The sequence below is a fragment of the Ambystoma mexicanum genome, chromosome 4p (assembly GCF_040938575.1).
Source record: "Ambystoma mexicanum isolate Mex_15411 chromosome 4p, UKY_AmexF1_1, whole genome shotgun sequence".
Lineage (NCBI taxonomy): Eukaryota > Metazoa > Chordata > Amphibia > Caudata > Ambystomatidae > Ambystoma > Ambystoma mexicanum.
Genome location: NC_090927.1, coordinates 610209816 through 610236532, shown reverse-complemented (window position 1 = coordinate 610236532; position 26717 = coordinate 610209816). Strand labels below are relative to the sequence as shown.

Genomic DNA, 26717 nt, shown 5'->3' with positions numbered 1-26717 from the left:
CCGCCTCCACTTGGCGGGCGGAAAACTTCCTTGGCGTCATCTTGCCGCTCTCAGCTTTTCCACGGCTGTCGGTCAGCATTTTAATGTCCCGCACTGGAGACTTCGGACACTGGGTGTTTTCCCCAACAGGACTGGATACCGCTGCACCTGCCACCACTGTGCTTCTCATCTTGGCTGTGTTCTGCTCCGCGGCCAGACACCTCCCACCTAACATTCCTTTCTTAATTTGTACACTTATTATCCAGTTCCTCCCATGCGGATTGCAGAAGTCCTTCTTGGTTATTGACTTAATCCTCGTGCCTCCTATGGGCTTCCTCGTACCAGTGTTATCACAGTCAATTATCTTTTTGTCTCCTGTGACCTTCCTCGTCCTATTGCCCTATGTTACACCAATACATTGGCTTGCTTTCAGTGTAGTGGCTCTGGACATTATGGAGGGCTAAAGAATGTCGGGGAGAAGCAACATTCATTGGGCTGTACCCCATATGTTCGTCCTTATCCCCAGAGGGGGAGTCCGTCCGCATGAGCTCCTCCCCCATTAAACCACCCTAGGGGGACTATCCGGTAGCGGCCAGACCTCCCTAGCCTCACGGAAAACACCTTGTGAATGGTCACAATACCCACTGCACTCATTTACAGGGTAAGAGCACCTCAGAAGCAAAGAAGCACAAAACATGAGCGCAGTGGGCACCCTCATAAAAAGATGAAACTCTCTTACACTAAAGGTAGGGTTCCATTAAAAACAGGACATCTTCCAAACCACTTCGGGTTGGTTTGCCCAGCTGCAGAGGCAATGTAACCACTGAAATCCTTCAGGTTTACAATCAAGAACCCCATTTAGCTCTTCAGTCCTCGCAACTTGCCCCTCCATATGGGCAGGGACGGCTTTGGGCATGGGCCACCGCGGCGGTAGTCTGGTGCGCCACATTAGCCCCCCATTGGTCAGACTGCCACGCCAGCTCGGGGGAGTCTTTCAAGGGCAAGTCTTTCAGCTGGCGTGGTGGGTGAAGGCACTGCAGGCACCCTTATTGAGTGAAATGCGCCCAGCTCTGGCGCTTCAGCATGGGAGCAGGGTGCTTTTTACTCCGTTTGCTGCTAATAAACCAGTCTGGGGCAGCCTTTCAAAGGTGCCAGATTTTGTTTCCTCGCCCCGGGCACTGACAGAGCTATGGCCAGCCCTGCAAATGGGAAATATGTCTGCCATCTAGCACCAACAAAAGTACTGCCACCACTCCTCTGACCTTTTACTGAAGAAGTGACTTTTGCATTTTATTCAGCATATTTGCGCACATTAAGATGTGTCACTAGATTAGCGCACATACAAATTCTAAAAAGTGTAGTGCAAACCCGAAACATCCAGCATTTTGCATGGTTAGCATCACTTACTGGCAATCCCGAAACACAAGAGTTTACCATCAGAATTTTTCCTCGCTACACTCGGTATTATATGATGGTGAAAGGTAGCTCTGCTTACCTTATACTCAAAATAGAAGTAGGTTCTGGTCATTTTCTTAAAACGATCTCTGGGTTTTTTCTTTCCATGTGCATCGTTTTAAGGCATATCAGGAATTACATTTATATGGATCTGAAGTGACACTGAGATTTCACACTTACAATGTTTGCATAATTTGGATTGCTACAATGTTTGCATGATTTGGATTGTTAGTGTCTAACACGTGTGTTATGTTATATGGATGGTTTTGTTTACTGGAAGCTTTTTTGTGAAAAACATTAATTCAATAGGCTCCCGTCCCATAATATATATTGAAGTGTCGAAAGAAACCCAAAACTGAGAATTAGAGAACACGGCTACCTCACAGGCTCATTGTTGATGCTCCACACGCCTCACTTAGCCTCCAGTATGCTCCATTCAGCATTCTAGAATTTGTAATCAACACTTCAGTAGAGGCACATGGACATTTGACAAGGTTCGTCTCCGGCTTCCATTTTGAATTTTAATTTCTCTCACGTGAAGTCTACCCTTTGAAACAACATGGATCTAATTTCATAATCCCCAAAGTAATATTCTAGGCTGACCGCAAAGGGTGCCAAGATACAATCTCTGTACTAGAAATCATCTTGCAAAGCAGTTTATAGATCCAGATCTGGCGTGTCTCCTGCACAGCATGTGGAGCAGGACTGGATACCAACTTCTCCACACTCAGTGCAGAGCGATCCAAATCCATTCTGTCCTGCTTTGCATCAACTTCCTCAACACCAAAGGAATCAGCAATACTAGGGTAAAAGTGGTAAAACATATGCTAGACTGAACCTCCCAGGCGGTTACTACTGCATGTCCCAGAGTCTCCAGTGGAGGGAACATCATTTTGTGCTTCCTTCTGTCATTAGAGCAAACGGGCCAATCTCAAGAAACGCCAAACTGGAGAAGATCTCCTCTACAATCTCCTGTTCAACACACAATTATGCGACACCCCTGGGAGTAGACTAGGTGCATTTGCAGGAGAGCTCTGACCGCCCACTAGATGTCCCACTGTCACAGACATCTCGGTCAGTCACCCAAAGCCATACAAGCAAGGCCTGCCTGCAGAGGTTGAGCGACCCCTACACCATCCGCTTGTTGATGTAATGTATGGCAGAGACATTGTCAGTCACCTAGACAGTCAACCCCCTGATTGAAACCACAGTGCTTTACAAAGTCCCCCGAGTTCCCATGGATTAACGTGGAAGATTTTCTCTCGATGGTCCCATGGCATGGTCAATGAAAGCTCTAAGAGGTGAGCTCTACAAATCATTTGTTGCGACTGAAACGCGATCCAACGACAGTTCCATCAATAGTTGCTTGAAAAATAAATAATTGCAGTGTTGGAAAGTGACCTCGCATCATGACTACCCATATCCTTTCCCCACACTTTTAGACAAAATTTAGGAAGGATTCTTCAATTTCAGCTAGAGGTCTATCCAATAATGAGACGTTTATCGTCTCTACCTGGAACAAATACAAAGGCAAATCCGACGACATGTCCAAATGGATTGGACATTGTAGAAGCTAGCGCCAATGATTGCAAACGATTTAGCCCACCGCCTATTGTGTCTATATTTGTTGCTGCGCAAATCCTGAGGGTTTGTTGTTGGACAGAACAGACACACATCTTATTGGTTTCCGTTGTGCTCTATTTCCACCCCTGTTGTCATTATCTCAGTTTCTCCCTTAGGAGACATATTCATACTTCATCCTGGTTGTGTACTAAGCCTTTAATATCAGGCATGTGAATCAGCAAGCAACAAGTCTTACCGTCCGTCAATGCTGCCTCTGGTATTCCCTAGACTGTAATTTGGTATCTCTCCTCAGGTTTCCTCCGCTGCTGAAGACACATGCAAAGATCCCGTTTGTATTCGTAAGCCTGCTTTTGGAATGAGGGTTGGTGCGCTGTTCAAAATATGCCCACAGCAACGTTTTCCATAAGTCCAGTAGTTCCACGCAGGAAACTGCACTCTCTCAGTACTCAGCTAAGTGCATTCCTTCTGTGCACAGACTGGTGAGGAAGCCTCTCTCACAAGAGAATATTAGGCAGCTCTGCACGGACCAATCAAGGCAATTGTGCCTCTTGCCCAAACTGTGACGTACTTGGTAGATCTATGGACCGTTTTCTTTTTTCTACAATACAGACACTGATTCTTGGAACAGGACATGAAGAAATGTTACTCTTCATGTCCCCATAGCTTGGAACCAGTGACTACTCAGGGAGCGCAATCACAGTATGGCCAGAGGCACCATAAAAATGTAGGCGGCCTGGAAGCACAATATCCTCAAGAGCATTCCACCTGGCATTTCGACATTTGGTTGAAATTACGCTTCAGTGTTAGAATGCGTGTTACACTCCATGGACAGGAAAAAATCATGCATATGTATATATCTAGAACTGCTATTTAGAGGACTTTGGGAAGACCTCCTTCCGATATTGAGAGAGCATCAAGCAATGGAGGGGAGAACTTGACATCCTGGAGGTCACAGATTGTCATAAAATAGGCAGTCATCGAGGTATAGAAAGATGTGAACCCTCTTAAGTTATCATCTTGAAGCATTTGAGCGGTAAAGACAGATTAAGCAGTGACAGGGCCAGGACTACCCTCAGGCCAGCCTGGTTGTTCTTAGGTACCGGAAAGATCCTCGAGAAGAAGCCGTAGCCCCTTGTCCGACAGAGGAACCGGTTCCACCGCCTGCATCTCCAGAAGAGAAAGGATCTCCACTAATAGGGCCGGGGACCCTATCTGACATATGAGAGGAGAGCAAGATAGAGGAAAGGAAAGAGGAAGACTGAAGCCTGTGGAGACCACAGAAAGGATCCAATGACTCATGAAATAACGCTTCCAGCTTTCCTGGAAGCGAGCCAGCCAGACTCCCACTGAAGAGCTGTGTTCCCAGACCATAAGATCACTGCTTCTTGGCATCTGAGGCGGGGGCAGAGGAAGGGGAGCAGATAAAAATGTGTGGGGTGCCCTGCTGCTTCCTCCTGTTGTTGCTGGGTGACCTATTAGGCATCTGTGTACCACAGTCCTGAAACCCCTTGAATGCAGTGAATGTGCAGGGTTTGAAGTCAGCACTGCCCGGAGACTGAGGGAAGAACTACTGCCCTGTCTTGTCAGGATGGCCAAGGACTTGGCGGTTTGCATGGAGGTCGTCTTCTTTGTAAGTTTGTCATTGGTGGACGGATGAAAGCGGTCCACGTCCTCAAAGGGCAGATCTAAGATCCGCTCTTGTACGTCAAATGAAAACTTTGTGGCATGCATCCACGCCGTCCTTCTCATCTCAATCCCCAGGCACAGCCCGCAAACGGCTGTGTTGATGTAGGAGACCAAAGACTCCATGAGGTCATGCGCAACAACTCAGGCATCAACCAGACCAGCCTTGAAGGAGGTGTGCCTCTTCAGAGGGAGGTCAGGCAGAAACACCCCGAGCTCCTGTCACAGATTATGGTTAGCCGTAGCTATTGCATGCCACAAATGCAGCCCTGAAATGGAGTAGCATCATTTTCCCAAAGACTCGAGGACCTTGTCCTCTTTGGACAAATAACTGGAGAAGTATCGCAAGGAGAAAGACGACAAAGACCATGGTTTAGAATAGAGAGAGGCGGCGGCCACCACTGAAGAGTGAGGCTATGAGTGGGAGGCCTGGAGGACCAGCTTCCCGTCAGTAGGCCTAAACCTGCTGTCCAACTTCTTGTTCATATGGGCATTGGCCGTAGGCTTCTCCCAGACCTTTCTCGCCACCTGCAGGACATCTTTCTGAAGCGGAATGCCAGAATCGCACATGGTACACGTTTGCCCAAAACCTCCGCTAGTACTCCCAACTCCTGGGGGGCTTCCTCCGGTAGATGGACCCTCAAGAACTCTGCAAGGCCCTCAAGGCGATTGTGAAAGGCCTTAACAGATGCTGAGGGTTCATCGTCCTGGGCATCATTATTGCCGTCATTGTCCCACCCACCCTTTTCGCAGACTGAGGGGAGTTCAGACCCTGGGACACAGGTGCCGTGGGGTCCCCATTTGGTCCGGAACCAAAGACATGTCCAACAGTTGTTGAGGGGGAAACATTGGTGATACAAGAGGCAGCGGGGTCTGGATAACTGGCAAAGGCCTGGACCGAGGGAGGGAAAGGCACTGGAACCGGCAGCGCTGGAGGAACAGGCGGAGGGGCCCAGTGGTGGAGGCCGGGGTGGCACCACCTCCGGGATCATTTCCTTCACAATATCTTTGAGGAGCCCTTGTTACGCTCACCTCTTCTCTGCGGGGCGTCGAGCACGAGCGTGGTCAGTTGGTCTGCTCCTGCGTGGTTGTGCCTCCTGGACTGGTCTGCTCCTGTGCACTTGTGTTTCTTGGACTGGCCTGGAGTCAGCTCCTGATGAAAAATAGAAGAAATATGAGGGGGCTGGTGTCTTCACCAGTGGACCCTTACCTTACGTCCCCGGATATGGTTTTCTTGTTACCCAATGATGTGGCTGGTCACCTTAGAGATTTTAATGATGTGCTCTCCTTCCTGCATGTCTTGGCAGGGTTGTAATGTTCTTTTGGATCGAGTTTCTCCACTGATCCGGTATTTTGAGCAGCTGTCCAGTCCTGCTGCGGCAGCGCTTTGTAGTGCTTCTGTGCACTTGGTAATGCTGTTTCCTAATGTTCTTTTGCCCAATAAGTGCTTGGTGTTGCTTTCGTGCACTTTGGTAATAAGTCTGTTTTCCTAAAGTTCTTGTGTAGAAGGGTACAGTTTGAGTGCAATTAGGATCACTGTTCGTTCCCTAGCCCTCTCAGATGTACCTTATGTACAACACTGATGTCCATTCCCTCCCAATGGACTCCGGATGTCAGATGAAGTGTGAACAGCAAGAGCGCAGATGAAAACTATTGCCTGGGGTGTCGGACGCTGATCTCAGCTGTTGTTGAGAGAGGTATGTATGCTGTGGTCGCGTTAGAGAGCATTGCTCGCAAGTTCTTTTTCACTGGACTAACCTTGTTTGCTTTTCTTTCTCCCTTTCTCCCGTAGGCGCGACGGCAGTGCAGAATATCGAAGGCGTGGAAGGTCGGAGACAATGCCGGAGGCTGAATCAGCTGTATTGTGAGATGGTGAGTGACGCGGGTTTGCTACAGGTGTCGAGGATCACAGGGTGAGTGTTCAGGTAAGCGGGTGTCTTCACGTGCTCGTTTATTGTTGGAATTCTTTTCGTGGATCGGATTTCAGCGGAGAGCATTCTGCTGCCATGGGCAGTTTAACGCAAAGTGACTGGCAAAGCCTGGGTGGGGTTTATATAGCCAGGCTCTGCCACACCCAAGATCTTGGAGCACATTCTGTCTACCACACCCATGCTTGCCACGCCCATTCCTGAGGCAGCTGTTAAAGATGTTCGTGCCTGTTGGCAGCTTGTATTGGTTTTGTTTAACAGGCTCTTGAGTTTTTATTGGAATCCTTCACTATGAGCCTGGTGCCAACGGTGCCAGGACAGGGTCCAGGTGGCCCTTCCGTGATCTCCCCAGGTTTTAATCCAGTCATGGTGCTGCTTAAGTCCCAAGGTCCTTATGGATGTCCCGAGTAATGGGTTGCAGTGTGTCTCAGAGGAAATTGACAAGGGGCGTCCTGGGAGTCCCTCTGCCAGACATTAGTCCTGGTTACGAGGGACTTACCCAGAGTCTTTAGCTCACTTTCACAGAGAAGAAATATCCCAAACATATCAGTCTTTGTCCTGCCCTGGGGCAGTCCAGCACCGAAATGCTAGGCAATTCTCCTCTGAACAAGAGTACCAACAGCATCCCCAGACACGTGTTTCGGTCTGGTTGGACCTCATCAGTAGGGAGGAGCTGTGCCTCTCTAAGAATAGTGAGCAAGGGGCCCACGTCTGGATTCCCCTAGTAACTTAGGGTGAGACCCAAAGTTACTTAATTATGCAAATTGACAAGGGGGTCCTGGGAGCCCCCCCCTTGTCAATTTGCATAATTAAGTATGGGAAGGAGATCTTTCACACTTCTCCCCCAGGTGCGCTGGAGGAGAAGTGTGAAAGATCTCCCTCCAACGCAACAACCGATTCTTCAATGCCCCGTGACCAAGGGCGCTGTAAACCACACACATGTACCAGGTGTGGTCGGGCCCCATGCACTCAAGACAGAGTGCATGGGGGTCCAAGGCTGGGAACAAGCTATCACAGGACGCACATCTCGGAAATCCTTCTGCAGCCGACATGCGCCAGGGGAGACGAGGCACCAAAGGGAGGTGAAGATAATTGAAAAACAAAACAACAGGGAGCAAGTGGAAAGTTAAAAAGTCTCTGCGCCTATCTGCCAGGTCAGAAACAGTCTGTGCGGAAACAGGGAAAGAGGTGAGGCGCTGAGGACGGGGCTTCGGGGGGAAGGGGCGTTGCCACGCTCCCGCACGCTGGACTAAATTTAAAGGGGAAGCTCAATTTGTTTTGCTGCCAAAGGTTTCCGGTATCATCCCCATGTTGAGGGACGCGTTAAAGGATGGGGGTAAGGGAGGGGACTTATGAGTACATTTGATGGCATGGAGCCTGCATATTGGAAAGTAAGTGCTGCTGCACATCACTGGTCCTCACACACAAAGTGGGAGTACAGTATGTAGGGGTAAAGGTCACATTAGCCCCCACACCCTCGCCCCATTCATCACATTTATTAGGATTGTCAGGTATAACATAGGGAAGATTGTGGCAGCTGCTACTACTTGCACCACCAGATTATCGGTTGGTCAGTTGTGAGAGGACAGAAAGATAACGCCCGAAGAAGTCAGACTTGTATCTGCACAGTGTCCTTTGGCACTGAAGGCAACAAAGTTTCTGCTGAATGGAAATTACTGGCTCTGCCAGTGCCTCACTAAAAGGCAACAAGATGACCTTAAAAGCATTAGGAGCTTGCCATCTTCAGTAGGGGTAGCATGCCAAGAGACACCACCACCCAAGCTACTGATTCAGGCCGTTTTGCAAAATCAGGACCCAAGGATGACAACTGTTGCTCACATTTCTGAGCCCAGGGTGGTGTTCAATCGACAGGCATTCATCCCTACTTCCCACAGGTAATACTGGTAGGGCAGAGAAAAATAGGTAGGTGGCAAGGAGGTGTTAATGGACAGTGATGATGCTGGCTCTGTCAGAACTAAGCCCCTGGCCATGCAGTGGGGAACGTGGCATTTGCTTAGGTCGGTTCCAGAGCGAGCAGCCAGCTCATGATGGTAACATCACAGGAGCAGGTACCTGCTGGAACACTGAGCAATGCTGCTTAGCAAAGCCTCCCATTCCTCAGGGGAGGAAGCCAGAGTAGTGAAAACGGGCCTCTCAGAACTTTACCCCAGGACCTGGACCGGAGGTGCTACTTCAGTGAAGAGGTGTGAGATCTTACCGCCTGTTTGACGTCCTGAGAAGCTGTTCAGTAGAATATGAATGCAGCGCCTCATGCCTGAAATGCAGCAGGAAGGTAACTCGCTGGAAAAACCCTCAGCAGATGGAGTGTGCAGATCCCAGAAGTGACAGCAACAGTTGAAGAAGGAATCCGGTAACCAGATCCAGGAGACACGGCCAATATGTAAACTCCAGGCAAGGATGGAAGAAATCAAGAGTGGCGCTGTAATGGTAAAGAGCACAATTGAAGCTGTATCGAGCAACACAGTAGAAGGGGAGTGGAACAGTACAAGGACCAAGGCAATAGGAACAGAAAGAATCAAGAATTAGAGGAACAAGCGGGGCGCTGCTGTGCAGCTAAGAAGATGTCGGCTTGAGTTGAAGGCTCCGGTCCCACGAGATCCTGTTTTGCCATTAATCCTGTTTTACACCACCCAATCAGCTCCCGATGATCCCATTGTGCAGTGGACGGACCAAGGAACCTGCAGTTCAAAGATTTGGCAAAACTGCACTGTGAGGGCTGTGTTGAACACCGCAGGAGAACGTGGCGGAGAGGGGAGGCGCAGTGGCCGACTAGCACTTCCAGGCAAGTCAGCATCCTGAGCTACGCGACCTGAGAAAACGCATTGCTAACTAGACAAGGTCGGCTCTGCATAATATGAGGCACCCCAGAAAAACCTTCAGATTATACCCGACAACCGCTATGGCCTCATAACCGGATCGGACGCCCGCAGTGTATGCACATACAATACACTGTTTGAAACTCGCCTGATTCACGTGAGGTGTGGCCTCGCACTGGAACGCGTTGTGAAATACTGTGGTGACTTCTGCGGGCATCAGAGAGCATGTACTGGTTTTCATTTTTACTGCCACTGCCTCAAAACTCCCGTGGACACTGCTGCCCTTAGCCCCACTGGGGTATACATGCTTACATCTACTGACTGGATCAACTACTCCAGGAAAGCAGATCGCTGAACACAGCTGCCCGGTACTTTGATTATATCTGATGCCCGCGATACCCCAGGTAGCCTGATAGCCGGATCTGGAAGCCTGAAGCATGAGCACATATAAACACACACTGCCTGGAGTTCAGCAGATTCACGCGAGGGGCTGCCTGCACTGGGGCACGTTGTGGGTTGCAGCGTTGACCTCTGAAGATATCAGAAAATGCAGACTTGTTTTTCTTTGCCGCCACTACCTCAGGACACCCCCAGAGACCACTACACTTCGGACTACTGGGGTACACATTCTGGCATCAATTGACTAGAACTTACCCAGGAGGGCTGATCGCTGGATAAAACCTACCTAGTGCCGAGGCGCTACCCGGATGCAGACTGGCTGGCCTGTGCACAATTTCATACTATGCGGACTCTAGCCAAAATAATGTTTGTATAAACTGAATACCAGAGGCGGCATGCAAAGGTCCTATGGAAACCTTTATCGAGGACTTGATATAAACGCTGTTTGACCCCACAAAGTTTCCCGACAGTTTTTGGCGGAATGGGCCCATCACATAGTGGCACCTGTCCCTAAACCAGGAGCTCCCCCACGCACCATTATAGCGAGACTGCTTAGTTACTGGAACAGAGATTTCATTTTGCATATGTGAAGGGAGCAAGGCTCGCTCTGCTATGAGGCTCACAATATTCATATTTATCCGGACTTCGCAGCGAATGTGCAGGCTCCGTGGAAATCATATGACCCAGTCAAGAAGCTACTATGAATAAGACATGTCCCATATGCCCTAATGTTCCTGGCCAAGCTAAGGATCCAACATGGAGGTCGTGCACACTTTTTTGAGAACCCATCTAAGGCCACCGCATATGTGGAAGCATCAATTCCTCTCCTGCGGCGAGACCGCAGTCGGAACCGCAGCCCTCAACCACACAACAATGAGGTGGACGTCGAAGTCGGCGACTGACCTACGCCGACATTGGCTTGAGCTCACCTATCACATGCATATGCATTGGTGTGCAACACTGTTCCTATCCGGACTGGTTGCTCTCGAGGCAACCTGTTCTATGATCGCAACAACTGTTCTCAGTGCACCCCAGGAAGCTTCCAGTTATTTCTTGCTTACATCGTCAAGTTGGGGGTGATGATGAGGGGGGTATCATCCGTCAAGTTGGGGTCAATGATGGATATGGTTATCAAAAGTTCAGGGAGTTGAAAGGGTATGAAGTTGTGCTATTGTATGTTGAAAAAGTGCAGACATTTTGCCTGATCAACACGAGAATAGTATCCTTGCAATATATACATTTGAGACGTGTTCATTATGTAAAACAAATTGGATATTATGGGTGACAAGATTCCCTTCCTAACATGGAATGTCCGTGGACTGAATAACCCTATAAAGGCGAGGAAAGTATTTGCATGCATAAACCGCCATGGCTCCAAGATAGCGATGCTACAGGAAACACGCCCAAGGGGCACTCAATAAGGGATTTGCATCCGGCTAGGGAAAACAAGGATATACTGACTATTCAACAAAGGCCAGGTGGGTGATGACCCTGATACATAGTTCATTGTGCTTCCAGAAGGATAGGCGATGTATAGACTCAGGGGAGAGATGATATTTTATGGGGGGGGGGGGGGGGGAAGAGGATCTCCGGGGTGGGCAGATAATGGAGATTCTACTTGGGGGACACCACTCCCCGATTATCTGGGTAGGAGACTTTAATACAATCCTTGATTGTTTTCTGGACCGATTGAGATACCCAGCGCGACCTGACTAATACGGGTCGCATGTTAAGGCAAATTATGTTGCAAATGGAGTTGGTGGATGTATCAGGAGACCGTAACCCGGATGTGTTAGGCAGAAACCTGTGCAGTTCCCTCTGGGACCACTGCAAAAGATTTAAGACTACAGGTGGTTGGCAGTAAACCCAATTGGTAGTCTGCACCACCCAGATTTACCTGGTAGCTGTGGCTGAGCAGTCAGACTTCTCTCAAGAAGAGTTAGGCAGTATACAGAGTATTCACAATAGGTCAAAAGAACACAGTAGAACAAGCAAACACTGACCAGAGTTTGGTGTAAAAGAGATATAATTATTTATTTAAAAACACATCTAGTTAAAACACACTGGCACTAATGTTAAGCAGTTCAGAAACACGGTCACTAAAAGATATACACTCCCTTCAACGATTATTAGACAAGTCTTAAGTAAGGCAACACTTATTTTCAGACAGCGGTGAGCGCTTAACGAAGATGGCACTCTAATCAATCGGTTAAAAAGGGAGAGAAAGGTAGAGCAAAGAGAAACAGATCCCAACCCTTTCGGGAGAACACAGTAGGAGAAGGCAGGTTAAAACCGTAAAGTCAAAGTTAACAAGGCCGGACCCACTTTAAGAGGCTCCGGTCGGAAGGTGTTCAAGGTCACACAGTTAAAAGTGCCCAAAAGTCTCGCAATAGTTTCAGAAGGAGTGTGATCAACAGAAAGGGACCAGTTAGATGGTCAAGGCGGCCAGCCCAGTCCAGAAGGTTAAGGGATTATTGTTACCTTGTAGCATTCTTTAGAAAGGGAGGCCTGGCGGACACGGTACCTTAAAATGGTGAGAACGCTCCAGCGGGGGCAGTTGTTCCTGGCAGCAGGTGCAAGTCGGTGCTTCGTCCGGGGGAAGAGAGGATCTCGTCGGGGAGGAAAGCAGGAGTCCGTTGCACTGCCAGGGAAGAAACCAGCCGCGGAGTTCTCAATTAAAAGGAGCGGTCCTTTTATTCGCGGTCCAGTGGTAAGTGGCTATCCGGTTGCCGGGGTGCTTGGCACGGGCAATTCGACCACAAGACGTCCTGGGATGCGAGCAAAGAAGGTAAACTGGTTGTGCCCACCAGTCAGGGGAAGAAGACTCTCTAGCAGGGAGATCTCCTCTGTCGTTGGGAAGTGGAGTCTCGGTTCAGCAGGGCTCCACCGGTGGTGTCGTCATAGCAGGTCGGCTCAGCTTCTCCCTCGTCGGATTTTCAGGTCCTGTGGCGACTCTGAAGTTCCAGTCTCAAAAGCCCTGCTTTTATGCAGGACACCCCCATTCACTCAGCCTATTATATCCCTATATGCTGATGATACGCTATATATCCGCAAACCAGGGCAGAATATAGCTCCAGTGATGGAGGAAGTCTGTAGATTCACAACACATACCGGATATCGAATTAATGAAGCAAAATTTGAACTATTTCCATTGACCAATACCACACATATCCTGACAGACTTGATGGGATTCAGATGGGTCCCAAATAAATTCAAATACTTGGGCATATCGATATTTCGTTCACATGGCTTGCCGACAATCACAAAATGTATTTAGATACATTGGCAACCAAATTACAACTATGGGCAAAGCTTCTAATGTCATTATATGGCAGGCTCTCATTACTTAAAATGGTGGGTTCCCAAATGACTTATTTCTGCAATGTCCCAGTGTGGCCGGGATAAGCATTTTTCGATAAATTTTGCTTGCTGGAAATTAAATATACATGGTGAACGAATGTCCCACGATTGAAACGGGAGGGAATGTCCGAACCGTTCAAACAATGTGGCCTAGCCCAGCCCGACTTTGAGCTCTATTATATTGTCTCGCAAGCACAATACACAGGCCATTGGTACTCCACCAATGATAACCCAATACACCAGGCCTTGGAGTCATAGTGTTTCGCCTACAAATTTAAAGTTGATTATTTTAGCTGACCAACACAAGGATTCATGCTCGTTTGACCCTGTTTGCGCCACAGTAAATGCCTGGTCAAGACGGTTTAAGAGACTAGGTGTAGAAGCACCGTACTGTGAATCTGCTCCTCTATGGAACTGACCAGGGCTCCCCCTGACATACGACAAGGACATCAAAAATATGTGGGAGAAGAGAGGACTTTACACAACCTGTTCCCTGACTGGACTGTCACGCTGGAGGAATTTGTGACCAAGCTGGCTTCCCCCAGAAAACGAATATTTGTGAGCCTGTAAAAATGATAGCACGCAGCGGAGACCCTAGGAGACTTGTGTCTAGACTATATAAAGCATGTCAGGCCAATCAAATGTCTATTAATGGAGCCAAAGGGAACTGGGAGAAGGATCTGGGTATAACAAAAGATGAGCAATGGTTATACTGGTGTTGCCTGACAAAAGAGGTCTCCCTTAAACAAAGCTTCAGACTAATACAATTTAAAATACTTAACCAATTACATTACACACCTGCACATATTTTTAAAATTTACACCAGACGTCAGCGATGCGTCTACGAAATGTGGTACAGCTGCTGTAGATTCCCTCCATATGTATTGGAACTGCCCGCGGATAACATTCTGGCCAGAGGTGGCAGATATACTGTCCAACATCACTGAAATACACCCTTTACTCTCGGCCCCTAAATACTTGCTGGGGGATATTGGGAAGGTTACAGTAAAGATCTGCAGACAATTTAATTTGTGCTGTTTGATCGCCAAAAAATGTATTCTGAAATATTGGAAATCCAGAACGACCCCCAGTGTAGCTGAATAGCTCAGGGAATTAACTTATCCGAACGAGAGGCAGGAAGGCTATATTGCAATTATTGTACCCAGATGTAGATTAAAGTATATTTGGGGTCCATTTCGAGATTACCTATTGAAAACAAACGAGGAACAGTAAAATATGTGACAATGTACAATAACCAATACTATGTTATTTGACTTTCGAAAGTGCAACAGTAAACCAATGTCTAGAAGATGGAATGTTGTAATCTACTAGTCCATAAAATGTGTGTTTAAGGTAACGTGTCTGCTACTATGATAAATCAAGTTTTATTTTAAAGAACTAGAGGAACGAAAGAAGGAAGGAAGGAGAAAGGGGAACTAGCGTTGGTACACACTGGAGTCGAGAAACACGGTTTTGGCGTTCCTCTCCCCGTATTGTAGGAGGCGCGAGTGGTTGCGGGTGCCATTTTGGAAATAAGCTGGACCACTGAAGTAACAGCGTGATGGAACGATGCATTGGGTAAACACCAACGTCGCCATAGCAACCAGCTTTACGATCTGACAAGATGTCTAGGGAATACGGCAAGAAGACCACCCACTTCTAGAGTGGCTGTGTTACTTCTTTTTCTTGTTTAAAAAAACAAGCTGATGTTCCAAAACTCAGCGCCTGTAGTGTGGAAAACAAGAAGCGGGTCAGAAGACACTTGTGGCTCGGTATCCGGGACAAAAGGCCTAACTAACAATGTGATGGGAGTCAATCTAGAGATGTCTGGCATCACCTAGTGGCTGCAAGAAAGGTTTCCAGACCAGTCTCTGCCTCAAAGACATTTGAAACATGAGGACATTATGGAGGTGAATGTACCCATTAGAAAGACTATATCAGTATGCTTCAACAGCATCTCTACTTACTCTTATTTAATGCAGTTATCTCTCCTCATCAATTGTCAGTCATAGGCTTGCACCCTTTGCCATGTATATTGAAATTCTAACCGTTTGGGGCAGAAGGCGTAAAACAGACCGCTGGCAATTAAGCATTATGTGTAATTAAAATCTGATTTCCTCCATCTAACATGTTCGTAGTTGGCAGTCATGAATGTCTCTGCAAATAAATCGGGTTATCGAGTACAGGCTTGGCAGTAATAGTAAAATATCACCAACACTTCTCGGCCAATGAGTCTCCACCTTGATCCTAAAAGGAAACCAAGTAGTTCATAGAGATCTAGGGCCTCATCACGAGTCCGACGGTAACCCTTAAATACGGCAGTAGCGCCATTACCGCCGCATTTAAGGGTCCACCAGATCATGGCCTTGGCTCAGAGCTGGGGGGAAATCCGCAGCAAAATTGCAGATTTTCGGCGCTATTACTGCCTGCGGGCAATCCGCCGGCGGTAATATCGCGAATTTTCCCCATTGGGCCCAATGGGGAATGGGCACTAACCATTCATCCAAACCTGTGATCCGGCGCTAATAGCGCCGGGGGGGGGGGGGTTTGGCGGTAGGGCTAACTGCACCGGCGGTAATACCGCCGGCGTCACCGCCCAACTCGTGATGAAGCCTCTAGTCTTTTCAGCCAAATCACTGGCGACATTCTACTAAACATGCCGAGAAGTATAAAATAAAGACTGGGTGTTGCACACGAGTTTTCACAGAAATCTAAACAAAAGGCATTTAACAGTGACCAGATGGTAAAGGCTAGTCCACCACTTGCTTACCTTCTCAGCATCCACCTTCCCTTTCATGAATTCTAGCTTCCAGAACTGCAGGGCCTGATCCAAGGTTAGGCCAATGCCCTTAAGGAACAGCCCATACTGCATGCGGCCTCCATGGCGTAGATGATGGGTGTCGCGCAAGGCTTTGTGCAACTGACGCATACAGAGAGGAAACGATGTTGAGGAGAGCTGCAAGAAAACAAAACCTTTAGGACTCCAAGAATTGCCCTTCCACTTTCACTCGAGTGCAGGGAAAGGGATGGAGTGCACAAGTACTTAAAATTTGCACTGGAGGGAAAGCATTGACTTAGATGTATTGCTGTTTCTTCTAGAGAAAAGAAAAAATATTGTCATTCACAAAATTAGATGCTGCCATGAATTGTGACCATGTATCTTTTAGGTTACATATTCTAACAATACATGCCAGCCAAACGGTCACATGCAAAGAAGCACCAACAACAAATAAAATGAACACTTCAATAAGGGTGAAGTTTATAACAAGGTACGCCCTTTTCAACTCTCCAATGAACCCACATGAAAAGAAGTATTAAATGGTGTATTACTTACAGAATCAAGTTGTTCTAAGGAAATTGTTCCTACATTCTTCTGTGCAGTATAATCTTTGCCGATATATGAATGGCTGGAAAATAAAATAAATTAATGTATATCTGATCACGCTATAAAAAGGCTTAAACAAAAAATGTGTGGTACAGAAAGGGCAATGTCTTTAGAAAACGTCCAAATGAGCAGTATATCCTTCTGCGGTTTGAATGGTAGCTACATCGATTGTACAGGTTTCAGGACACAAATGTGGTGCTGCTGGTAAACTCTTCTCCTTTCTCCAACACCCATTTGTAGGCAACATTTATGAGAGGCGGAGGATGTATTCTCGGAGGAACAATGCATCCATGATTCTCGATAATATCAGATCATAGCATTGAGAAATCCATCAGATGCAAAGCAGACACTCTCCTTCGATGCGAGCTATGAACATAGGGCATATTTCTGCTTTAATCATGTTGTGCTTATCCGTCTTACATACCATTAGCACAGGGAGCTGCTCTGACAGCAGGGAAGAGACCGCTACAATATTGACATTCAAGATCCAGAGGCCATGGTTATCCCATCTCTCAAGGGTTCCCAACCTCATTTTGGCATGCTTCTCCAACTCGTGTTAGATGCTATTTGTGAGGCAACAACGACCCTCCCACAGCTGTGACTATATGATGCAGAAATCCTTACAGGTGCAACAGAACATGGAAAAGGTGAATTCAGGTAACAATCAAGTAAAGATTCTGGGATTCAAAGATCAGCTAAATTTGGACCACCAGAAGAGGGCTCCCACTTATCAATGGAATGTTCATGACATTTATTTTGAAGGCCTGCAAAATGTGTGTGCAGTTTGGCTGCAGTCTGGATCCTCAGTTTGCAGTGCAAGTCAAAATTAACTATTACTGTCTTTGAGCAGGTTGCAAGATGCAACATTCAGTTATAGAATATGTATTGCTTATTTATTAAATGCAGAGGAATTCATCTATGGCTCTGTATAAGTAAATATATCAAAATAACATAAAAGCATGAACAAAATCGCTTTGATCTAATAGATACCAACAGAGCACGATCGGCTGATTATAGAAAATATTTAAGGATTCTAAAAGATCAACAGGTTTTGCCCAGAATCCGTTTGAAAATCACCCTTTCACCGTTTTAAAAACCGGACAGTCAAGCAGATTCCTAATACGAGGAGGAAGAGATTTCTAAGAGAATTAGTTCCCACCGAGGGCCAATCAGATTGTTACAAATGATTGATTGGGTCTCGGCGGGTCGCTACTAGCGCAACAAAGTCTCACCTGTCAATGTTTTCATCAGTTACATTTCGTTCTTCGTTAGGCCGCCATGGAAAAGGAGAAGGGACTATGTGCAGTCCCTTCTCTCTCTTCCATGGCAGCCCTTTTGTTTACTTTTGTCACCTATCATTTTAATGGTCGCCATGGAAAGGGAGAAGGGTCTACATGTAGTCCCTTCTCCCTGATCCTGGGCAGCCATTTTCTTTCTTTTTTTCTCGAGTTGAGAAATGGTTACAACGATGTGTCTCAACTCAACAACAATTGCTATTAGTACCCCGGTACAACGTGGCAGGGTACTAATACCAATATAACCCTCAGAGGGATGCGGGCGGGGGGGTATTAACGGTCGGGTAATGCCACCGGGGCAATGCAACTCTCGACCCGGGGGCATTACCAGACCTGTAATGCCCCCCCCCCTCTGAGGGTTCTATTGCTTTATTAGCTATCCTCTGATAAAGATCGGACCAGTCTGTCTGCAGTATCGGCAAGTGCAGACACATGGAAAGACAGGGCATTGGCTGCATTTCTCCTTTCTAATCCTCAGCATACCTGAAACTCTTTCTAAAAGTCTCTCCACGAATATCAGTGCTGTGTTCCGCTTCCCTTATCAAGCACAAATACACAGGTTTTGGACTAGCAAATTTCCTTGTATAATTGTCCTTAACTGTACTTCACCCTGTTTTCCCAGAACATTTCAAGGAAAATATCGAACTGCATATCAATTACTAACATGTAGGCAGTAACAATGCCTCGCAAGAGCTTTTATGCTACCATCTGGTGATCTATTTGGAACTCTGTGGTGTTCCACATAATCGTGTCAAGTAGAATGTAGCTTTAGCAAGATATGGTAATAGGTTTGGCAACACAGTCTGTTTTATTGAATAGTTGAAAGGAGCGTTCACAGATGTTCGAGCAGTTACTGGTGCAACTTGGTCATGGCTGATCTTTTTCTTGACCAACAGTAAAGTGGAAAAAAAAATCTGATTGCTGGTTGAGTCTCCCAGAAATGTCTTCGATTTGACAAGTGAATTTTTGGAGCACAGTCGCCAACCTGGCTATTCTAGGAACAGCGGACTGGGTCCCTCCTGGACTCATGAATCCGGGTTGTGTGATAATTTCTCAATTTGAAGTGCCTTCCCACGCAGATAGGAGTGAAAACATACTGCAGCCCAGGGACAGGCAAGCATCTACTTTTCTATGGAGTAGTTTTTTCCAAAGGGTTACGTTTTCGAAGCATTAAGCGATGATTCTCTCATGGGAGTGCGCAGTATGAGTTGATGTTTCCTCAGTGTCTCCTGGACTGGCCTACACCATAATACCGTTGTTAATTTATTTTGTCTGGAATCACGAAAAATTAGCAACGTTGTCCTCGATGTCTTGAAAGGCTTTTTGCAGGTCTTCAGTCGATATGAAGGTAACCACTTCATCTGCTCCGTGAGAGCAGACAAGTTCTCAATGAATTTAGAATATTTTGTGAATCCTAGAAAGGATTACATGTAATCTTTATCCAACAGCCTACAAGCATTCTTTGTGGCCTCCATTGCATTTTGTTTTTTTCACTGTGATGTTGCACGCAGACCCTCCCTACAGTTCAGTGGTACACCAAGGGTGAACTGACAGGGGTCGTTTGCCTCCACATAGCCACGCTCTCTTCATGCTAGCAATCAACTACAGCGGTCAATGAGGAACTGGGGCTGAAGCTATACTATATTTAATGAAGAAGCCTGTCGCACTACAGAACGGACAGCGAGTCCATAGTTTCCAACAGGTTAAGTCGCCTTTTGAGTCAGGTCGAAACAATGCTTCTGTGTATCCTCCAAGAACTATGGATGCAGAGAGTCTGGTGCTTCCACAGGGGTAAGCCTGGAGTCGAGTTAGTGTTACAGTGGTGATGCGCTTCACTGGGCGAGAAAGCTTGAACAAACAGGTAAGCAGTTCAAAATCCTTAAGAGTTTCAAAAGTCGCACTGTGTGTTTCGTAGCAGCTCAAAGAGAGTCGGCCCAGCACACCTTGAGGTGAAGAACAGGGTTGCAAGCTGCTTCTGGGTTGCTGGGAGGCCCAATCAAGAGCCTCCAGAGGTTAGGCGAGTCATTAGTTGCACTCTTCCACTCCAAGAAGTTTGTCTGGAAATGGTGGAGGGGTAAATACAGGCTGTTGTAAACAAGTGTCCTTTGCCTTCTAACATCATACCAAGGGCCCTTTATCCACAGGCAGTGGAAGGGGCAATACGTTGTCACGAGTCGTAGCGGAACCCTAGATGGGGGAGAGGGCCCCTTTCAGGCCTAAGAGGCCGAAACTCTTACTGACATCCTCTTTTTCGTGCCTTCGCCTGACCTATGGACCCTCCATATGGTTAAGTTTTCGAAGCATTAAGCAATGATTCTCTCATGGGCGTGCGCAGTATGAGTTGATGTTTCCTCAGTGTCTCCTGGACTGGCCTACACCATAATACCGTTGTTAATTTATTTTGTCTGGAATCATGAAGCAGTAGCAACGTTGTCCTCGATGTCTTGAAAGGCTTTTCTGTGCTCTCTCCTTTCTCCTCTTCTCCCATTAATGGTGGCACCCGTTGGGATGTCCTCTTGGCCTCCTTCCACTCCTCTAAGGCCATCATTAATGTCTACACTAATGGGAACGTCTTGGTCCAAGGTCCTCAGGCCAACCTTCACCTCTTTGATAGACGCTTCCCACGCCTTATCTTCCTTTCCTCTCCTGCTGTCCCCCCTCCTCTGTCCTCGGCTACCTTGCCTCTACCCTGCCTCCCTGCATCCTCCCGTGCTCCTTCTTCACCTCCCTCTTCTACACCACCGCAGGGCGTACCTCTGATCTGTACCCCTCCCCGGAAATCCTTCAAGGATGGCAACCTTCTCCAAATTGCCACTCTTAACTCTCGCTCTGCCATCAAGCATTCTTCTGATATCTGTCACCTGCTTGAGGAACTGGACCTTGACATCCTCAGTCTCACTGAGACATGGTTCACGGCCAGCTCTGTCACCAGCTTTGACACACTCCTACCTGACGGTTACAAGATCCTCTCCGTGCCCAGACCCAACCGTGCAGGGGCGGGGGGTGTAGCCCTTCTCTTCCCTGAGTGGATTCCTGCCACTCCTATGCAGACCTACTCTTTTGAATGCCTTCTCTGCTGTCCGTCTCTCTCTCCTAGCCATTCCCTTAACGTGGCTACTATCTATCGGCCACCTGGTCAAATCTCCACCTTCCTCTCTGAGTGGGCTGACCTCTCCTCCTCACTCCTGTCCTCAACCACTCAACTCCTCTTTCTTGGTGACTTCAACATCCACTTGGATGCCTCCTGTCCCCCCATGGGACTCTTTCGTGATCTCTGCGACTCTCTCACTCTCTATTCTCCCTTCTGGACCTACTCATTCTGCAGGGCACACTCTTGATGCTCTGATCTCTTCTGACCTTCCCCTCTCCGTCCCTCTCTCCTCTCCTCTCTCCTGGAGTAATCACTTTCTCCTATCCTCCCACCTCACCCTCCCTACCGCACAGGCAAAGCCACCCTCATCACTGCCACCCACCTTCTCGGTCATCCGACCCATGAAGCGCGTGTCAGTTGAGGCTTTCGCTGCCACCTTCTCGCCCCCACCCCTCCTTTCGGCTGACTCCCACCCTGACACAGCCCTCTCCATGCTCCACTCTGCTATATCTGATACTCTTGATATCCTTGCCCCTGTCATGAGAATCCGCCTGAAGCCCAAAGCCAAATGTAACTCCTGGTATGACTCAGATCTCGTCACCCTTAAACGCAAGTGCAGGGTGGCAGAGAGGAAATGGCGTGCCTCATGTTCATCCTCTGACAAACTGGCCTGCCGCCTGCTCCAAAGGCGGTTGCCAGTCAATTCGTCGAAAAAAATTGGTCGACCAGACAAATGGTCGAATCAAATTGGTCGAAAACCATTTTGTCGAAATTTTTTTCTTTCTATTTTAACCCTTTTTTTTTTTTTTTTTTTTGGGGGTTCCCCCCCCCAAACCCCATTTTTTAACAAAACGAAAACCCAAAAAATATATAAATAAAAATTTTTTTTCGACGAAATGGTTTTCGACCAAATTGCGTCGACCAAATTGCAGTCGACCAGTTTTTTTTCGACGAGTTGACTGGACACCCCAAAGGCAATACCGTCTCTCCGTTCTCATCAAGAAGAGAGCCCTTATCCAAGCCCGCATCTCTGCGGCATCCAACAACTCGGCCGAACTCTTTAAAATCTGCAAGGAGCTTGCCAACCCTGCTGCTGTCTACCTCTCTTGTCCCCTGCCAGGCCCTCTGCACTGCACTGGCCTCTCACTTCATCTCTAAAACTCAGGACATCCTGTCCTCACTCTCCTCCTTTCACCTCCCTCCCTCTCTTCCCGGCTCTTCCGCTGGCCCTTCTGCAGCCACCCCTCCTCCCTCCTTCTCTGCCTTTCCCCTTTTTTCTGCTGACAAGGTTTCCAGACAAGTCCGATCTATGAAAGTCTTGTCTAAATAGGTTCACCCTGTTCCTCCAAAACTAGCAAGGACCACATCGATTCCCTGGCTCCGGCCCTGGCTGATTTTGTAACCACTCATTCGCCTCTGGAGTCTTCCCATCCCCCCTTAAGCACTCCCTTGTGCACCCTCTTCTTAAGAAACCCTCTTCTGACCCCCTCCTGCCCTGCTAACTATCGCCCAATTTCCATCACTCCCTTCCTGGGCAAGCTCCTGGAGAAACTGGCCATCTCCGAGCTTAACCTCCATGCTGAATCTGTTGGAAGTCTTCATGACCATCAATCTGGCTTCAGAGCTGCCAGAAGCACGGAAACTGCTCTCCTGAACATCCGTGAGGACCTGCTCTTGAATCTCGACTCCAACACTCCGTGTGTTCTCATCCTGTTCGATCTCTCTTCTGCCTTTGACACTGTCAACCATCCCATCCTGCTCAACCGTCTCCGTGATAACCTGGGTATCACTGGTCAGGCTCTGGCGTGGCTGACCTCTTTCCTCTCCAATCGACCCTCCCAGGTCCAACTGGGGTCCTTCCTCTCAGACATCTTTTTCTCCACCTGTGGTGTCCCCCTGGGATCTAATTTTTCCCCCTGGCTGTTCAAGCAGTATCTGGCACTCCTTGCCCACCGCATCGCTGCTCTCTGCCCCAACTTTCAGTGCTTTGCCGACGATACCCAGCTCATTTTCAGGCTACCCTCGGCCGCCTCCTCTCCTTCCCTCATCTCTGACTGTCTGTCTGCTATCCAGGAATGGTGTGCCGCCAATGACCTCTGCCTTAATGCCAGTAAGACTGAGATTCTACTCATCGGCACACCCACCCCCTCCTTCGCTTCAGCTCTCTGGCCGGCCTCTCTTGGTCCTCTTCCTGCTCCTACCTGCAAGGCAAAAAACCTTGGGGTTATCTTCGACTCCACACTCTCCTTCTCTCCGCATATATCCGACATCTCGAAGAAGTCACACTACCAGCTGCACCTCATCAGAGGTATTCTTCCCTTCCTCTCCTTCACCCAGAAGCTCACTGTCTCCCGAGCCATGGTTCTCTCGAAGCTGGATTACTTTAACAGTCTCTATCTTAATCTGCCTGCCTCCACTCTCCGCCCTCTGCAACTCATCCAGAACAGAACTGCGAGATTTGTCCTTGGCCTCAAGCCCAAGGACCGTATCTCTCCAGGACTGAAATCTCTACACTGGCTGCAAGGATAAAGTTCAAAACCCTCTGCATTGTCCACAAGGCCTTCTGGGGCCTGGGGTCTAACTACCTTCAACTCTCTCTTCCTAAATATCTTCCTTCCCGAGCCCTTCGCTCATCCGTCTCCAACTCCCTCAGGGTCAGCCGCTTCTCGAAGCAACGAGCTGAGGGTAGATCTCTCTCCGCGGCAGGGGCCTCTCTCTGGAACAGCCTTCCTGCCTCCCTGAAACTTGAGGAGAACCATCTCCGGTTCCGGAAGCACCTCAAAACCTTCTTCTTTGCTTCTGCTTTCTCTCTCCCTCTCCCCTGCTAATTCTTTGCTGAAACTGCACTGAATCTGCAACTGGGCCACTCTCACCGACCCCGGTCGTGGGCCCAGCCACTCTCCACTTGCACTGCCTCCCTGGCAACCCCTGCACTGCGGGACTGTCTCTGTATCCCTACAGCCCCCCCTTCCCAGCACTTGCCACCAGCTGGCCCTCTTATTTATTTTATTTTACTTACCTTGTACTGCACTTCCCCCCCCTCCCATTCCCCTTGCACTTTCTCCCTTCCCCCTACCCCTGCACTTGCGCGATCTGAATGACACCTGGCCTAGTAGGATCGTTGTCTGTCTTCCCCTTGTTCCCCCCCTCCCTGCCTCGTCGCGCCTTGAAACACTTGTGTATAGGCGCGTTACAAATGCCATATCATATCATAACCTCTTCTCGACTCCAACTCCCCTCCTTCCCATGCCTTCTGCCTTCAGAATGACTCCAGTGTTCAACATCCTGGTGTAGGAGTGTTTTTCTAATATCAGGACAGCATTTGAAGCACCAATTCCTAGGGGACCTAAAGGGGACGGGTTCTGTTCCCTGGGAGGAATGTGGTGGCAGATTCCCAGAAGCAGATTCCTGTGAATGGTCCCACGTGGCTGTTTTGAAGAAAGCCAAGCTAGACAACTAATGCACAGCACATTAAACAAGGATGTGGGAACCCCTTTACTGAGTAAAATACCCTGTTCTATGGAATTTCTCTCACTGAAGAGTGCCTACAACCATGTTTTAGCTCACTGCAACCTTCAGAGAGGAGAAATATCCATTTGCATACGAGTCTGGTCCTAATGCACACCAGCCGGGTCATGGCTCAAGCACGGCTACGAAAGCTGACACAATATATCATTCAAATACTGTGACTGTATAATTGTGATGACTCCCCAGTAGCCAGCTTGCCATAACCAGGTATGGCTTTTATTTACAGTTTAAAATCCCACCAGGCTGACAACAGTACACTATTTATTAATCAGAGGTGCAGAGGAGTAAAAGCTGCCTCTACCTGTTGGAACATTGTGTTTGGATTGCACATGTGAGCTTTGAACCTGCGTTACTGGAGATGTCAGGAAACTGTTGCTGCAAAGGAACACAAAAGCACTAAGTTATTGCCATGGAGCATTATGAAATGGTGGGTCTGATTAGCAGACCTCCCTTCCAGAAACAGTATTACTGCATAATTTTATTTCCAAAAATGGAAAAAGATCAGGGTATGCCATCCCCACCAGATGGCACTCTGTTACACAAAGTAACAGCAATTTGCTTAGACACAGACCAACAGATGACAAATTCGATTCAGCAGCAGTGCAAACAGTGCTCTTTTAATTTGGAATATTGCAATTGCTTTGTTGAGCTTCCCCATTCTTCTTTTGGGATCATACCAAAATACTGAATGCAAAACTTTCGAAGCCCAAAATGCCAAATTTCAAGACCCCCATTTTATCACATATATATGTGGGGGAGGTGGTGAAGTGAATACAAAAGTTAGAAGGGTATGAGGGTCTGCGGGCGTCTCCCCTATATATACACGTGTTTAAAAATGGGTAACTTTTTTTTAAATCAGTATTTTGGGCTTCACATTTTATTTTTTTCGCAGTATTTACATATATCCCTTATTTGCACCCTCATTGCTGCAAGATGAGCTTATTACGATCAGGGTTTTTACTAAGCACAGACCCCAGGAAGCAACAGGGAGAGATACAAGGAAGGCGGAGCCAACAGTGGGGGATGGCAGGCAACTTGAGAGCAAAGGATCTACAAGCAACCAAGGGCGAAAACAGGGACCAGTCTCAGGTGAGGTGGGGAGTGGCCTTGAAGCTTGGGCGGTGGGGTGGGGGTGGAGGGGAGGTCACACTGGTGGTGAAACCTAAACACTTCAGCCAAATCAGAAATGAGGCTAGCATGACTTAGCTGGTTCTTTAGCATGAAATGCAAAGTACCTTGAATAGGCAAGAGTATTAGAATATTTTGTACAGGTGATCAAGAAATTAAAGACCAATGAAAGGCACTTGAGATACATATGTCAGGGTGGGTTGATGTTTGATGTACAGATCCCAGCAAGCTCTGCGTTCTCTCTCTGCACCTGGTCTAATGTCTCCCAGAGTCTGCACTATGGCTCTCGGCATGCTTCCTGATATCACACTCAAAATGGAGGCATCCCCCCGTAACTACCAAAAAGCTCTCAGCTCAAGGTCCTCCAGTTTTTAATTATCTAGCTCTTCTTCTGGAGTTGTACACCTTCACTCTACCACAGTGTACAGAGTCTTGTTTTTAGATCCCCACATTGCTCCCAATCACTTCAGGTGTTTGCCATTTGGTGGACTGAGCCTTCCAAAAAGTGAGATGCCACTTTAATGACCGGATCACTGCTGCACTAGTATAATTGCTGGACGGAGCATAACATTTAGAAATAGACTTGAACTGATTACTACCCTGCAGGAGTACAAAGATAAGTCATGGCTAAACGTCTACTCATCCCTCACACTTCTGCAAATCAACAGTGATCCCAGTCAAAGTTGGAACAGGCACAGTCGAGAGATAACCTGCTTTGCCTTTTGTGGTACAATGGGCAGAGGCAGGCTATACGCAAGAGAAGTGTGAATGTGATAACATTAGCAACCCAAACTGCAATAGTACACAGTCCAAAATAAATAAATGTCCAACGAAGGTTCTATAAAAATATATACTTCAATTGAGCATAAACAACGCAATAAAAACTGTACTAGAATAACACTAACAAAAACCCATCCATATGCAGAGAAAGCACAATATGCAGAATGTCAATTATGCGAGCACTGTGGGTATGCAGTAGGGGTGAAAGGCAAGACATTGGAAAAATGTCTGTTGTAAAAGGTGCAAATCTGAGGATAGGCTGTCTTTAGGGTCCCAAAAGTGGAC

The 26717-nt window shown here is 47.6% G+C and overlaps 1 protein-coding gene across 4 annotated transcripts in view; it reads right to left on the bottom strand.

Moving 5' to 3' along the window:
* PRIM2 (DNA primase subunit 2) overlaps positions 1–26717 on the bottom strand; it is a 1404979-nt gene that overhangs the window by 501298 nt on the left and 876964 nt on the right. For all 4 annotated transcript variants that reach the window (XM_069606178.1, XM_069606180.1, XM_069606181.1 and 1 more), the window contains 2 exons: positions 16560–16632; positions 15996–16181 (listed from right to left, as the gene is read on the bottom strand). In XM_069606178.1, coding sequence (XP_069462279.1) covers positions 15996–16181; positions 16560–16632 — 259 coding nt within the window. The remainder of the gene's footprint in view (positions 1–15995; positions 16182–16559; positions 16633–26717) is intronic.